Genomic DNA, 17,194 nt, shown 5'->3' with positions numbered 1-17,194 from the left:
AAAATTTTAAAATAGTCGAGTAGGATTTCTTGCTCTCTTTTCAAAAAAAATTTATATCATAGTGTAGATCTTGTTTCGTTTGTTTATTCTTGTTAATAGGTTAGTTTATTTCTTGATTAATAACATCTTTTATTGTTTTTAGCATATTAGGTAACATTTTTATTAATTTCAATTAGCTTTTATTCAGTTAGTGTTAGATTAGATAAATCAGTAGGTAAATATTTAGTTGTTTTATTTTTTTAGTTCAACTGAATAGGTTCGATTTAATTTTTTGTTCTTTATTAGTAGTTAAATTTATGTTCTTTTAATCTCATAATTTACTCTCAGCACTTATATTAGAATTAGTTGTTTAAGTTGTGATTATCGTTTTTAGATAGATTGAATAATTTAGCTGAATTAGAAATCAATCATTGTTTTTGTTTTAATCATTAATTTCAATTCATGACAATTTCTTTTACAGTAATTAGATCAGTCCTAGTTAGTTTACTTTTAGTAGACCAATTAGATTAGTTTGTTAGATTAATTAAAAATAATTTAGTTGATTTCTTTTTCTTTATTCAATTATCAGTTTTAGCATAGTCAAAAATATTTTTCGTTCAATCGTATTAGTTGTAGAAAGTCAAATATTAATTCAGTTAGTCAACCTTAGTTTTGTTTAATTCACATCAATATTAGTTTAGTTGTGAATTTGATTGTCCAATTCAAAGTAGCTTAGTTAACTAAAACAATGATAGTCGAGTCTTGTTTTTTGTTTCAATTCATTAATTAAGTTTTTTTTTGTTGAGATTGTTATTGGTAGATTTGTTATTTCGTATAGTAGCTTAGTTAATTAGTTGTTAGTTTGTTATTTATTTGTTGTCATTTAGTGAGTATATTAGTTATTCTCAATTCTTGTTATTCGGTTGGCATAGATTTATTGATCTTTATTTTTGTTAGTAGTTAATTAAATTTGTTAGATGTTTCTTGATTCTTTATTAGTTAGATTAGATAGTTCGTTCTTGAATTCACATTAGCATAGTTTCTTAGTTTATTTGTGTTATTTGTTTTGTTTAATTGATTTGTAAATTTAGTTTATTTTCTTTTTAGTCGATAGTTAATTTCAATAGTGTAGTTAAATTAGAATAATCATTTTTCTTAGTTATTAATTGCCCTCTCTAGTTTGAATTTTAGTTTAGTTAATTAATTCTTTATTGTTTTCTTTCAATTTAGTTCCCTTTGATTAATTGTATTGTCATCCCTTATCCAGTTAGAATATTTGTTTTTTGTTTAGAATAGTGTTGGTTCCCTTTCGTTTTTCTTATATTACAGGTCCCTATATTGTGCCAGCATAAGAAGGAGGGTGGGCTGAGGTGGATGTAAAAGAATATTGTCATAAAGCTCCCTGAATTTTGTTAGAGTGGCCGAACTTAGTTTAGAATTCTTATTATTTTTTTACCTTCTTATTTTTATTAGCATTGTAATTAAATGTAGTGTAATTTTCTTTTTCAATTATTAATAAAGTGAAGTTCAGTGAATTATTTTGCGTAAGTTTCATTCTCTATGGAGACGATCTGACTTGCTACTTTGCAGCGAGTGCAAAAATTGGATTTTAAATTATTATTTGGTGCATAATTCTTGATTTAATAATATTCTTTTCAAAAATCGCATCAATGTCTAACAACACATATTTGGAAATCAACCTCAAAATCCATAAAATAGATTATTGGAGTTTTTGTGGTAGGACATACTGGATTCGGTTCTGCATAGAGGACAAATTTTCTGGTTCATGTTATGGAAACCATAACCCGCAAATGATAGGCTTTCTAGCCAAACCCTATTTACTAGGACTTTGTGTATATGTTTACATGACTCACATAAAAGGATTTCATCAAAATCTATTTCGTTTGAGCGTTATAATTTTCATACCGACCTCGCTTAGTTGGAAATTACATATAACATATATCAAATTCTTTGAATTAAAGTATAAACATGAAAACACTTGTGCAAATAACTCTAACATGGATTTCTAAGCACAATATACACATATTGAGACGCTCATGATATTGTAACATGTTAAAGAAATCAATACATGCTTTCGAACATAATTGAATTCATGCTTTTGTCAAGATATAACCTACCTCTTAGGAAAAAAAGTTTTTCAATAAACTAATGTGGATTTCAACAAAACTAATTCTTTTCTAGATCTATTAAATCCTCATATTCATTCTCCACATTATTAATTCTTTGAAAAGTACGTCGTGTTAAACTGATTCAGAAACTAGGCCCAAGTCACTGACTTGTCCTCGAACCTCATATTGTGGGTGTCCCTCTTTCACTTCTTTGTCTACTTTGTCAATTTGTATGTCTTGAAAACAACCTTCTGATCCTTGGGAACCTCCAAAACCCAAAAAATGTGTTCGATCTCTTTAACTCAATTTTCTACAACATCAGGATTTGTGTTCTCTACGAAGGATGGTGGCGCAGGGATATACCGCTCTCTACGTTAGGCCTATCCTGAGCCACCTGTTGTATGTTGGATCCTATGGCTTGCTATCCTACCACGTAAGCGAGGTAGTGAAGGGTATTCATGATATTGTTGCAACACCTTTTCTAGAAAAAAAAATTGAAGCAGAAATGAGTTTCTGACCAAACTCCCGTGTTGTATTTTTGACATGTGTCTAAGTTCTCGCATAAACTATTGTTTCAAATATAAACATGCTTAAAGCAAACAACTACAATTGGGATATAGTTACAATGATGTCGGATTGCTGGGTGTGCCATAATCATTATACTCTTTTCTTAAACTTACTTGGCTCTGATACCAAATTTGTAACACCTCAAATTTATATCGAAAAATTTTTAAAGTTTTTTTTTAAACCAACAAGCTATATGCAAACCCGAATAAACTTTGGCTGGTTACAATCAAACCACAATATACACACATAATTGAAATAGAGTTCTAAACAAATTATTCATTAATTTAAAATATTCAATCATAATAAATTAGAGTCTTAACACATTATTAAAATATCTAAAATACCAAAGAGTCAAAATATAAGCCAAGTATTTGGAAAGAGAACTATGACGTCCGTCTTGACAACAATATGCATACAATACTTTCAACTTACTTATTACCTAAAAATGGTAAAAGTAGGAGGTCAAACCGTGCCCCAATAGGTAACACTCTAACATATAAATATATAAATAAATTTCAAATACAAAAAGTATGCAATGCACATATCAATTAAGCATATATCACATATCTGGATTATATGCATACATATTTGAGCATAGGTACATTAACAACATTTACTTACTCTTTGATTAAGTACCTGCATTCAAACTCATCCATAAGCAAGATCATACACCATTGCATACAATTGGTTTGAATGGGTCTTTATTGTTGATTAATTAAACTCATAAGTCAACTCAAGTGCATTACCACCAAGGGCCTTTAGCTCGAGCCTCGCTTAGGATTTTCTCACAACAACATAAGAACAATATCAATTCATTCAAACAAATCTCTCGGTAACATGTCCTCATTCTAGAATACCCTTGAGCTATAATCAAGGTAACATATTTTCCTCAGAAGTACCCTTGAGTCAAACCTCCCTTAAGCTTAAAGAGTGTATATGCATGCATTACAATTATTCATTATAGCGTGTACACAAACACCATGACAGTTCTACCTAACCTAGGCTCATTCTCAAGCCACGTGCACATACAGTCCCTCATGACCCATGTCCCATCTCACATGCTTTACATACATCTTTCAATACAATGCATAATACCCATGCCTATGTGTAAACCATTTATGCAACATTCATGCAATTTATCATCATATATGACTTATCTCATCAAGACTCATCATATTAAGTAACATGGCATTCATCATAATCATATCATGTTGTCACATCAATTTTATACATTTTATAGACTGTACATGGATTCATACATTAACTATGTGCATGTGAGCATGATAGTCATTGAATCACATAGGATCACAAAGCATACTTAAAACAATAATTAGTAGAAATCACCTTGTTGTAACAGGTTCTGCCATGGCTCATACAATGTTCTAACAATCAATCAAACATTTTGAGTAACACCTACAATTGTCCCTTAATATCTGCTATTTACATATCTTGAAAAGCTCTTATGTTTTTACTGTAGTAATTTCTGAACTGAATTTGGTTTTTTTGTCAACAGTTACAGGTGATGAATTTTGTTCCTTGAAGAAATAATGATTTGATAACCTTCCCTAAAGCTCATATAAAATCTTTATTCGTTACCTTTCCATTGAATCCATTCTTGTTGCAAAAATCCTTAGCAATATTTTTAAATTTATTCTAGACCAAACCCCTATTAGGGAATTACACATATCTTGATTTTCTGCAAGTAAAAGATTCTCACCAACTTGGATGAAGTTACAATATTACTTGCAAGAGTTGTAATTTTTTCTTGTTTTTGATGGTATGTTCAAGATGTCTAACAACATATATCAAAAAATAAACCAAAAAATCTATAAAACAAATTTATTGTTTTTTTTATGGTAGGATATACCATATCTGGTTCTGCACACAGGCCAGATTTCATGGTTTGTATTACAAAAACTATAACCCTCAAACTATAGGCTTTATGGCCAAACCCTATTTACTGGGACTTTGTGTATATGTCTATACAACCAGCACAAAAGGATTACATTAAAATCTAAATCATTTGAGCATCATAATTTTTCTACCGACATCTTATAATTCGGAAAATACAAACAACATATATCAAATTCTCTAAATTAAAGTATAAACATGAAAACACTTATGCAAATAACTCTAACATGGACTTCTAAGCATGATATATATATATATATATATATATATATATATATATATATATATATATATATATATATATATATAATCTAACCCACTTCATAGGAAAAACTGGTTTTTCAATAAAATAATATGAATTTTAACAAAACCAATTCTTTTTCAAATCTTTTAAATCATCATTCAGATCAAGTTCAATATTTCAATTCATATATTCATGCATACAAATCAGTAACATGCTTATTCAAAATCGATTTGCATCTAAGATACAAGACTACACGATTTTTCAAAATCGATTTTAGTAAAACCACAAAATGAATATTGTTTTCAAGAAAATTGATATTTTTGAAACATATTAGCATGAGGCATGTCATGCACAAACATTTACAACATCTTTAATACAAGATCTATGGCTGATCCACCATGGATCACCATTGATCTTGATTCTGCATTCTCTACGTACCTGAATCCATTTCTGAGCTTATATAATAGAGGTACCTACCTCGAACGTGAGTTTCAACATATTAAATGTCTCCACTTGATAAACCATCAAGTGCACCTCTAATGATTGCCATAACATCCTTTAAAATTGAAGAAGCGAGAAGAGAGAGAAAAGCAGAAAGAGAGATAAAGGGGGTGGGGACGCCTTTTCCCATTCTCATCTTTTAAAGTGAGAGGACATGGAGCAACCCATAAGGAAACCTGAGAGAGAGTTGGTCGACCCCCCCCCCCCTCTTTTCCTCTTTTTGAATTTCAAAATCTAACAAATTTGGATTTCAAAACTTTCCTTTTTACATTTTCTTTTTCTTCTTCTTTCGTTCTTTCTTTGTTTCTTTATTTATTTTTTCCTTTCCCACCGTCCTTGATAGTAATTTTAATTAATTTTAATTATTTATTTATAAAAAAAAAAGAAAACCCAGAATTTTAAAATTGGATTTTGGATCCATATTAAGCCTTGGATTTCATACCAAATCTAAATCCAATAACATTTCAAACCTAATTTGGATCCAAACCTCCATAGCAAATCCATATTTGAGTGAAAATAATTCCAAAGCCAAATTAAAATTAAATTCCCATTCATTTATAATTTACTCGATTTTAACTTTGAGGTTAAATTCGAATTTCATTTTAACTTTTGGTAAAAATTCAATTATTTTGAATTTATATTTCAAATCAATGTACCACATAAATTATAATTCACAAGTATATTTAAATAAATAGAAGACATATTTAAAATAATATATTATCTTTATGTATTTAAATAATTAATGTTTTTTTTGTGAGTATTACATCAATAATATTGTAAATACAAATCTATAAATAATAATCATGTAGGCCTATTTTTTTGAAAGATATCTCCCATAAACTCTAATAGAGAAGCCCACACAATTTTCTTATGTATTTGTTTTTGAGTTATGTGTACAATTATCAAGGTAGTACAAATAAGGTCAAGATCACGTTGTACACAATTTGTAATACAAAGTTTTGGTGATTGAAACAATAACCCAAAATGTTTTTTTTTTTAAAGAAGGTAAAAATCCGAAAACAATTTTCTTAAAACCATCCTTTATCATATAACCTTTTAAGAAGCATAGGAATCCAATTTAAACATGAAAATTTTACAGTAAATACATATTCAAAAACCAAATTAAACATGCCACAATTAAATAGAATCATCTTTCATATTTTATGCACATACAAACTTGGTTATTGAGGCTTTCCTCAAAAACTTTTTTCATAAAACCATGTTCTATTATGCAAAGCTTTCAAAAACTATCATAGATCAGTTGTAGCATGAATAACATATAATATATGCTGATAAACATTAACAACAACAATAAATAAGAGAAACCACAACATATAATTTCTACATGATACTTCTTGGTTTTTAGGTTTTTTTTCCAAAACCATTTTCTAAAAAATCGTACTAGACTTTGAAAACCTTCATGAAAACCATATAACTTTATCATTAGCATGAATCATATGCATCAAATGCTGATTTAAAACAAATCCAACAAAAATACATAATAAAAATCATCACACATAGTGCTATATAATAAATCTTTGGTTTTTTAGGCTTTTCTCCAAAAATGTTTTTCTTAACTCCACTATATATATCAATGTCAAGCTTTCAAGAGACCTTAGTACATCAATTACAACATGAATCACATATATCTAATACTGATTTCAATTAGATCTAGCAACCACAATGATTAGGACACTCAATAATAATTATACATAATGGATCTTAGTTTTTTTTTTAAATCTTTTTCTGCAAAAACATTTTTTTTTAAACTCATGTTCTTGTTCAAAACCTTCAAGAATTTTATGACATCAATCCATAGGTGATCCATGACTGATATTCAGACCACACCATATCTAAGAACATGTGTAAACACATTTGGTGTTATGCATGCAAGCGCAAGATTAATGTAAAACCTACTACAAAAGAATCGATTGAAGAAGAATGAAGAACCCTTGGATGTAGGCTACACACCACCTTGCTAAAGCTTTAATTGCAGCCATATAAATCACCTCCTTGCTGCAACTATGGCAAACCTAACAACTTAAGGTGTGAACGAAGAAGAAGGAAGAAGGTGCAAAAATGACAGCCACTAGGGAGAATAATAGAGAAAGAGATAAAGAGAAAAAATCTGGAGAGAGAAGTTTTGAAAGAGATAGGAGAGGGGGGCGTGTGGGGTCTATTCATAGACCATCACCTATCTTCCATTCCATAAGATTGGGTGTCTCTCTCCCCAAAACCATGTGGGCTGGAGAGAGAGTCCCATAAAATATGTTTTTGTTTTGTTTTTATCTCTATGCTAACCTACTCTCTTGTTTAAAACTTTTAATTGTTTTCAAACTCTCCATATTCGACTTTTCTTAACCAATTAACCCCTAATTAAGTTAATTAAGAGACAGAGAGGTGGGGGATGTCCCACCCTCATCTCTTGTTTAATTAATTAATTTCAAGTGGGTCTCACATGTGCCGTCCCACACTATGGGTCCAATCCAAATGAGACTGGATCCAAAAAAGCAATTTTTGAACTTGTTATAGGTCCAAATGGATCTAATTAATGACTCATACTCAAATTATCACAATTTGCATTCCTAATGCATTGCAAAAATTTTAGATTTGGTCCATGATCAAAATATCTAAGATTCACAATTAATTCATATTTAATTACATATTATCCAAATAAATGATCATTTACTTTACATTTATTTTCTAAATAACATATCATTTATTTTTAAATTCACCTTCTATATTCACCTCAATTGAATATTAAATTAAGCAAAGATATCTCATACAATTCAACAACAATTAAGATTAAATTCATTATTAATTTAAGAAAATCAAGAAAATCAATAATTACATTGAGGCCATAAATGCACAAATATTCATCTTTATTCATTTTTATTTCAAAAAAAAATATCAAATGTTATAGCTAGGCTCAAGCTTGAACTCGGGCCTAGTGCATACGCAGTTTTTCAAGCTCGGCTTGAGTCGAGCCAAGCTTTTTGAGTCTGAGCTCGGCTCGTGTGCATCCCTAGTGGCAATGGTGGAGAAGTGGTGGTAGTGATGAAGGTGATGGTGGAGAAGTGGTGGTGGTGATGGAGGTGGAGGGTGGAATAGAAAAAAAAAGGTAAACATTTAACTGGAGTAGTTTATTTTTCAGGTGAATGGGTAAAATTGTTTAAAAAAAGTTATCAAGTCAAATTTTGGTTATTTATAGAATTTGTAAAATGTCATGATCATTTTTTTAAAATGCACAATAATTTCATGGTCACACTGGTCATTTGCTGAATTTTTAATTACAATGCCACATTATATAACAAGAATGTCATTTAAAAAAAACATTGAAAAAATCTAATTTTTGCCACCTACTATCCTCACTTCTGCTTTTATAAGATAACTAAAACGTTAAAAAAAGGTTTACATCAAATACCTTTATTAAGATTGAATGTAAAAACAATGAGTATTATAAATATATTGATAATTTTAAAACATAATAAAATGAGGAAACACATCAATCTAATTCAGGAATGGGTGTGACTAGAAATTACGGACTCATATACGTCAACAGGTTTGGATATGTGCCAAGTCAGGTATAATCAAGGGACTCCCCACTTTTAATCAGGTGTAAAAATTAAACCCAAACTAATCCATTTTGATTCAAGCCCAGATACGGGTTTGGGTATGGCTGAAAACAATGTTGACCCATATGGTTTAACGGGTTTAAATATGATTGGTTTGGGTTTTAACGAGTTTGATTTTGTCTCAGGTCTTGATATAATTGGTAATTTAGACTTAATTATTTGCCTATCAAAAAATATGTAAATTAATGAAATTGGTTTTTCATTAAGAAGATATTGTACACTAACAAATGAGAAATTTATTAATTATTTTAAATAACGTCAAAATCTAAATATAAAAAATTTCAATAGCAACCAATCATTTGAAGTTGGAAAAAGACATTATATGGAATCGTTTCATGTATAAAACAAACTTGGGTACATAATTGGTTTAGGTGGCTTCAATAATAAAAGGGGTTTTGGTACATAATCAAGTTGGGTTTGAGTCGGATTGGTTTTACAATATAGAGAACCAAAAAGATGATCGGTCCAAAGGGGTTCACGGCTTCGTTTACAAGGCCTACAACCTGACCCATTTTCATTATGAGCCTGTTTTTGGACCCCACCTTAACTCATGGATCCACTAAAATTAGGTTTGGTCAGGTTAATTGAGAGTCCGGCTCTGGTATACATGACCTAGTTACACCCTTATGAATAGGTGTGGGCAATGGGCCAGCCTGGCCCAGCTTCCTACGGTCTGTGCTTGGTCCTATAAATTAGACTGAAGCGGGCTGCATGGATCGGCCAGCAGTCTGCCTTGGCCCACTTATATAAATAATTAAATATATATATATATAATATTGAATGTATATTTTATATATAATATACGTTATATATAACATAATATTATATATAATATGATAGGCCCGATTAAGTAAGCAAGCCTGAGCCGGTTGCCCACCCCTACCTATGAAAAGACGTTTGAGAGAGGAATATATTTAGTTGTGCTTTTCCGAGATCGGCCGTCTCTGCATCAATGTCGTCGCCGGGAGAGTGAGTTCTTTCCTTTCTTACACCATTTCTCTTCTCTATTTTATTCTTCACCACCACCACCACCACCACCATCATCTAATCTAACGAAAACTATATATTGGGCACAACTTTCTTTTTCTTTTTTATATATCTCACCACCACACCATCATCATTATCTAATCTAACAAAATCATAGTGTTTTCTCTAATGAAGATGGGTACTTTTATTTTCCTTTTAGTAGTTTTAGTAATTGTTCTTTTTTGCTTTGGTGGGAGGATTGTGTTGCCTGTGGTGAACCCCTAGTTTTTGAAGATGGGTACTTTTTTTAGTAATTGTTCTTTTGGCTTTGATGGGAGAATTTCGCTGCGCTTATTGAATTTGTAGATTTTTTGAGGTTTTTGATGGGGATACACAGTGGGGTGATTGGAAAATGGGGGATGTGAGATAAACGTGTTAGGAAAGGAGAGGCGCTTAAGAGTTGGTTTGCGTGTTTGGGGAGGTTGGATGTGAGAGAGGCCTCAAGTGGGTTTAGGAATTCTCTTGCAACCATGACGGTAATGCGTTTTCTATACATCGATAAGGATGAATTCTTGGGAAGACTTGGGTCCCTTTATCGGGAACATGGAAAAAGCTTTGGTTCTTTTATTCTTTTTGTTTTTGGTTTCGTTTTTCAATTATCTTGATCAATGAAACAAGGTGTGTGAAGTAGGTTAAGAGGAAGAACCTAAATTATTTATGTACTTGTTGAATGAAGAATGATCGAATGAAGTGTTTCAAGAAAGCAAACTCAAATTGGAGACTGAGTAGGGAAGTGAGCATAGAAGAAACATTTGGTTTGGCAAATTTTAGCGAAAGCAACACATTGTTTTCGGATGATATATCTGAGCACAACGGCTAGGTTTGGAGAAAAGCAGTTTTTGATTGATTGCTGTACAATATGTTACCTGCGTGCCTAAGGAATGGAAGAAGAGGAGCTTTCTTCCTACTTATGAGGATAGAGAAGATATTAGGAAAGTGTAAAATATCAAGACGTTAAAGTTTTGATTTGTTTATTTGCTTGGTCTTCTTTGATGTTCTAGATGTTTCTTGGTGTTCTTTTGGGCTCTTGTTGCGAGTTGGATGATACAGAGATGGGTAGGGTCTTGTACAGTGGAGTTATGGAACATGGACCAAATCTTGTGTGCTTGAATCGAGTAAGTATGACTCGACTTGATGTCACATAGGTTTGGATGAGTGTAACCCATGCATGTGTTATGGTTTGCTGAATGAAGAAACTAGGTGTGAGTTTTGTCAAGGGGCTTGGCCAAGATGTACCGATTGAAGTCCAAGCTGGTCGATAGTAGAGCTACTGTTGTTTTGACCTGGCCTGTCTTGTGGAGAAAAAAGAATACCATCAATCTCAAGTTTGCAGATGTGGGGACAATAGTGATGCACAAGGGATCTCAAGCCACATGTTGTTAGGTGTTGGTGGAAATTTGAAAAGAAAGCTCGTATGACCAATTCTACATCTAAGGTGATTGTAAGGAAGTTAACCTCCGAGCGGATGGTGGAATGGTGCAAGTGCAAACTATGTTATAATTGTGAGGATGAACGAGGGCTGGGGAATAAGTACAAGACTTTAAACCTTTATGTGGTTGATGACGAGGAGGAAGACATGTCTTGGGTTGAGGAAGTAGAGGAGTTGCAATCTGACTTTGAGGACCCACTAGAAATTTCTACTCATGCCTTGTGCACCCTAGTTATGCCCTAGTCCATGGTAAGATTAAAAATTATTATATCAAATATTAATTGTATACAAGTATTAATTGATATGTGCTCAAACCACAACTTCATATGCAACAAGACTGCTTGGGTGATAGGTGTGGCTTCGTGCCCCATCCCAATTTCATAGTTGTGGGCAATGGTGAAAACTTGCAAAAGTGAGGGATAGTGCTTGAGCATGCAAATACTAATACAAAGAATAGGCATCGACATAGTCTTAGGCATGCAATGGTTGAAGGACATTGGTGAAATGACTTGGGCTTTTCCTTGAATGAGCACGAGGTTTAGCCATGGAGGAGATGGTGGAGATTCATAAAAACCAAGGACCTACGATGTGCGAAGCTGGTCTTTTGGTGATGGCGAAGGAGTTATGGGTTAGTGCTCAGATCTTTCTTCCCCAGATGATAATCTCAGAGGATGGCCAAGGCTAGGACTAAAAGTCTAAAACAACAAGATTATGAATGCATATTTGGAGAAGTTTGTGTTTGTGCTTGGCGATCCTAAGGGTCTTCCTCTTAATCTGGGCCATAGTGATAAAGTCATGATCGTGCTGGAGGCTAAGCTTGCAAATGCCCGACCTCGTTTATGTGAGGGTCTAGAAAATAAAGCTAAAAAAGGTTGGTTGCTGAGGTGATCAATGCGAGAATCATCAGATTGAGCAATAGTCCATAATTTTCACCTATAATTCTTGTCAAGAAAAAAGATGGGTGTTGGAGGGTTTGCATAGACTAACGGGCCCTCAATGTCATCATATAGATGATTCCTGTTATTGCTGGGTTGATAGATGAGCTCAATGGTGCTATTTGTTTCCTAAGTTAAACTAGAGGGTTAGATACTGTCAGATCTGTGTGGCTACAGGTGATATTGCTAAGATGTGTTTAGAATTGATGATGGGCACTGTGAATTTTTTACATTCCCTTTAGGTTAAGTAGTGCTGCATGTGTTGAAGGAAAGTGCTGTTAGTAAAGAAGCATAAGTGCAGCTTTAGATGAAGGTAAATTTCCTATCTGGTGCATCGCATTAGCTGCCAAGTTATGTCAATCTCGAGAAGATTGCCACTATAAGCACTTGACTTATTCCTACATTATTAATAGCCTTTCTGGGATTCTTAGGCATGACAGGGTATTATTCAATGCTTTATGAGGCACCAGAGCTGCTTTCCGCCCCAGTCACTACTCATTTGAAGAATCATGCTTTCGTTTGGGGTGAATACGATTGTGGATAGAGGATACATCCATTTTTATGAAATTTCCAGTGTGACAAATGGAGTATCCGTGTGACGTAGTGAGTGATAAAGCTACCACTGCTTTTCAAGCACTGAAGTGAGTCATGTGTATCATTCTCATGCTGGCATTACATGATTTTGCTAAGCCTTTCACAGTAGACACTGATGTATGCAGCAAAAGGATCGGATATTCCTTCCCTAGGAGGGGCATCCTATTTCATGCTACAGTAAATCCACAAGAAAAGCACTCTTGTTGTCCACCTATGAAAAAAAGGTGATGGCCATTGTATAAACCTTCACTAAGTGGTACACTGTATCAGTTGAGCCATTGATTTGTGATGTCAACTGATCACAGTAGTCTCGGGTACCTGCTGAGCCAGAGAATTGCCACACTTTCCCAACATAGATTGTTAGTGAAGCTCATGGTCTATGATTATGATACAATATCAATGCTGGTTTAAGAATGTAGTAGCTGTTGCCTTATTGTGCCAACATAAAGTTGCTGAGATGAATGCCATCTTATTCTCCACTTATCTTTTTCTGCAAAAGGTCGTTGAAGAATATGGTGACATACAGGAGCTATGAGACCGCAAAAGTCATTTGCAGCAAGGCACCAAGTAGCTATCAGGTTGTGAACTGTGGACCTATGTAAAGATGGCCATAAAGGACATATGCCAACTTTCACACTGTGTTGTTTGCAAGTTTGTTGAAAAGTGCTTGATTTGCCAGAAAAAAGGATAAGTATTAAACCACCATGCTGGTTAGGTCGCTGCAACCCTTGCCGCCCATTCTCGAGCAGGTTTGGGAGGATAACCATTGATTTTGTAGAGGGATGTCCTTGTGTTGGAGGAAAATCTGTGTGTTGATAGTTGTGAATAGGTTAATTAAGTATGCTCACGTTGTTGCCTTGGCACACTCCTGCACCACACATTCAGTAGCACTTGTATTTATAGAACGTATCTCCAAGTTACATGGCATGCAGTGTTTGCATTTTCGTTAGTAGGTTTTGGTAGGAGTTCTTTGTGTTACAAGGCAGCAAGCTCGATATGAGTTCAAGTTACCGTCCTCAAGCTGATGGTTAGAGCAAGGTCCTTAACCAATTCCTTGAGACCTATCTTCATTGTTGTGTTCGTCTGGCCAAAACAAAGGAACTATTATCTACCTTGGCTTGAGTGGTTGTACAACACAACTCATTACTCAGCTATTCACACGTCATTGTTTCAGGCCTTGCACAGGAGACAACCACCTATTATACTTGCATTGGGGACAACAAATGCAGTGGTTGAGCTTTTGAAGAGCTGTGATGAGTTACTCATGCCTCAAGCAGCACTTGATCATGACCCAAAATAGAATGAAGTAGGTATAGGATCAAAAGCATAAGGAGTGGGAATTCCAGGTAAGCGAAAAGGTTGCCACCATATTGGCAGCAAACTGTTTGCAATTGCAGTTACAACCAGATGAGTCCTCGATACTTCAAACCCTTCGCAATTCTAGAGAGAATTAGATAAGTTATGTATAGATTGGACTGGCCCAAAAATGCTGCTATTCATTTTGTTTTTTCGCATGTTATGTTTGAAGACATATCAAAGGGAGAAGGTGGGCGTTGCATTGGAGCTACCACATGTGGCACTCCTTGACATAATAAACCATTAGAAGCCTTGAGAAGTGTAAGTGAATGATCCGTACCCATGTTGTGACTGAGATTTTGGTGGAGTGATGCCATTGAGCACCCAAGGAGGCAGTATGGAAAGTCAAGGGCAGTCTTGTAGCTTGATTTCTGGGTTTTACACTTCAAGGACAAGGAGTGTCCCAAGGGGAAGGGAATGATAGGATCATCTAGTTTTGTAGTGAGCAAGGTTCAATTGTCGAGTTCTCATTTCTTTGCTTGGTCTTCTTTTATGTTTTGGATGTTCTTGGTGTTCTTGTTGTAGGTAGGGAGATGGAGAAAGGGGTCTAGTCTTGTAAGTTTAATTTATGAGCTATGTTACAAGGACTCACCATTTTGATGGCGTGTCCTGGGTGACATGAATGGACATGCTAATGACACCCAGATTCAGACATTGACATGTATGTACATTATTTAAAATTTTAAATAATTTTAATGTTTTTTAATAAAATTGTTAAAAATGTCACGAACTGATGCTATTCTTTAGAGAGTCACTTATGGGCTAAAGTACACTTTGAGAAATGACCACTTATGGGTCTTACACAAACAAAAAGTATAGAAAGCGACTTGAGGGCTGAGAACACTCATAAAATGAATCACTTTTATTAGGGAATAACCCTTAGAAGAAAAGATACAAGAGAGAGGGGGATTAGCCCCTTTATATACAAAAGGAGACTCATAGAGAGCCGTTGGGACCTACCCAACTGCTAGAAATCTAGCCGTTGGGTAGGGTCCAATGGTTCGTATATTCTATATTGTTCCCAAACTGCCCTTTGTGGCTGAGAATAAATATAAAAAAATAAAAAAGCAAAAAGAATAAAATATAACAATTACACTTATTTTATGTACATGTGAAAAGACAAAAATGCCCCTGAAACCAATATGTACATAAATATGCAGTATATATATATAATATACATATATGTTTACATTAACACTCCCCCTTAAACTTATGGTGGGATCACCGAAAGTTTGCCCAACAAGAAATAAAACCTTGGGGAAGACAAGGATTTTGTGAAGAAGTCTGCAAGCTGATATTCTGAAGTCACATATGGCAATTAAATGGTCTTCTTAAAAAATTCTTGTCTAACGTAGTGACAGTCTGTCTCAATATGTTTAGTGTGCTCATGAAAAGTATGATTTCCAGTAATGTAGATGACACTCTTATTGTCACAACATAGTCGTGATGGCTTTGTCACAATTACTCTCATATTCTTGAGAAGACGTCGTAACCATACAATTTCAGTCGTAGTAGTTGTCATGGCTTGATACTCGGCTTCTGTAAAAAATAGAGATACTTTTTATTGTTTTTTATATTTTCAAGATACCAAAGAATTTCTTATAAAAACACAGAAACTAGTAGTTGAGCATCTGTCATTAGGGTCTCCCCCCAATCGAAATCAGAATATGCAATTAACTTAGGAGGAAGAGAGAAAGATAAAAATAATCCTTTGGAGGTAGAATGTTTTAAATATCTGACAATATGCATTACAACACCCATATGCACAATGGTAGGGGAGCGCTGAAATTGACTGGCTGTAGCATGAGATATGTCTGGTCTGGTAATAGTTAAACATGTCAATGGCCCAATCATCTGCCGATAAGGAGTGGGATCGTCTAGTGGTGCTTCATCATTTATTTTCATCTTCGAGTTTATCACTTCAGGTGTATCCACTCTTTTGTAGTCAGTGATGCCAGACCTGTCAATAATTTTGGCTGCAAATTTGGATTGAGATAACAAGTACATTCTAGGAGAATATGCAACCTCAATCTCTAAGAAAAATTTGAGAAAACTAAGTTCAATCATTTCAAAATTTTGCTTAAGAATAAATTTAACTTGATCTACTCTCTTTTTGTTACCTCCAGTTATAATCATATCATCAACATAAAGTAGAAGAATAACAATACCTGTAACAAAATTCTTAACAAGCAAAACCGTGTCAGTATAAAAATAAGTATATCCAAATTTAAGCATAACAGAACTGAAACGTTCTTACCAAGCATTTGGGGCTTGTTTAAGACCATATAAAGCTTTTCTAAGACGAATAACTCTATATCCAGGGAGTTGATCCATATATACTTTTTCTTTTAGATCACCATTTAAAAATGCATTTTTAATATCCACCTGGTAAATTGAGCACTTCCTAATAGCGGCTACAACTATGAGAATACAAACAATGGTCATCCTATCTAAAGGAGCAAAAGTTTTATCATAATCGATTTCATATTCTTGAGTGTATCCTTTGACAACCAAACTAACTTTATGCCTTTCTAAAGATCCATTACTTTTAGTTTTAACTTTAAAGACCCACCTACAACCTATTGTTTTCTTATTGATTGATATGTCAGATAATTTCCAAGTTTGGGATTTCTCTAAGGTTCTAATTTCTTCATCCATAACATCTTTCCATACAGGATAGTCCTTTGCTTGATTATATATAAAAGGTTCAAAATATGATTTTTTTTTCTAAACAAGCTCTATAATGAGGCTCAAACCCATCTGAAGCTCTATGTGGTCTCTCAGAGTGCCTAATGGTCGAGGTTTCTTGTTCTTTTATGTTTGAATATTTTTCTAAGACACTTAGTTAATTATCTTTTCTTCTTTGGTATTGAATGACAGTTGGATGA

At 33.7% G+C, this 17,194-nt stretch overlaps 1 protein-coding gene across 1 annotated transcript in view; it reads left to right on the top strand.

The window, feature by feature from the left end:
- The first annotated feature begins 9,821 nt into the window (after nucleotides 1–9,821).
- Nucleotides 9,822–17,194, top strand: part of DER1 (DERLIN-1) — a 45,594-nt gene continuing 38,221 nt past the window's right edge. The window contains exon 1 of the mRNA XM_089982755.1: nucleotides 9,822–9,935. Within this exon, the coding sequence (XP_089838881.1) occupies nucleotides 9,919–9,935 (17 nt within the window). The 5' untranslated portion in view covers nucleotides 9,822–9,918. The remainder of the gene's footprint in view (nucleotides 9,936–17,194) is intronic.

This window comes from Nuphar pumila, chromosome 12 (assembly GCF_984573655.1).
Source record: "Nuphar pumila chromosome 12, dmNupPumi1.hap1.1, whole genome shotgun sequence".
NCBI classification, from domain to species: domain Eukaryota; kingdom Viridiplantae; phylum Streptophyta; class Magnoliopsida; order Nymphaeales; family Nymphaeaceae; genus Nuphar; species Nuphar pumila.
Note: the sequence above shows the minus strand (reverse complement) of the source record. Positions and strands in the feature narration are given on the sequence as shown.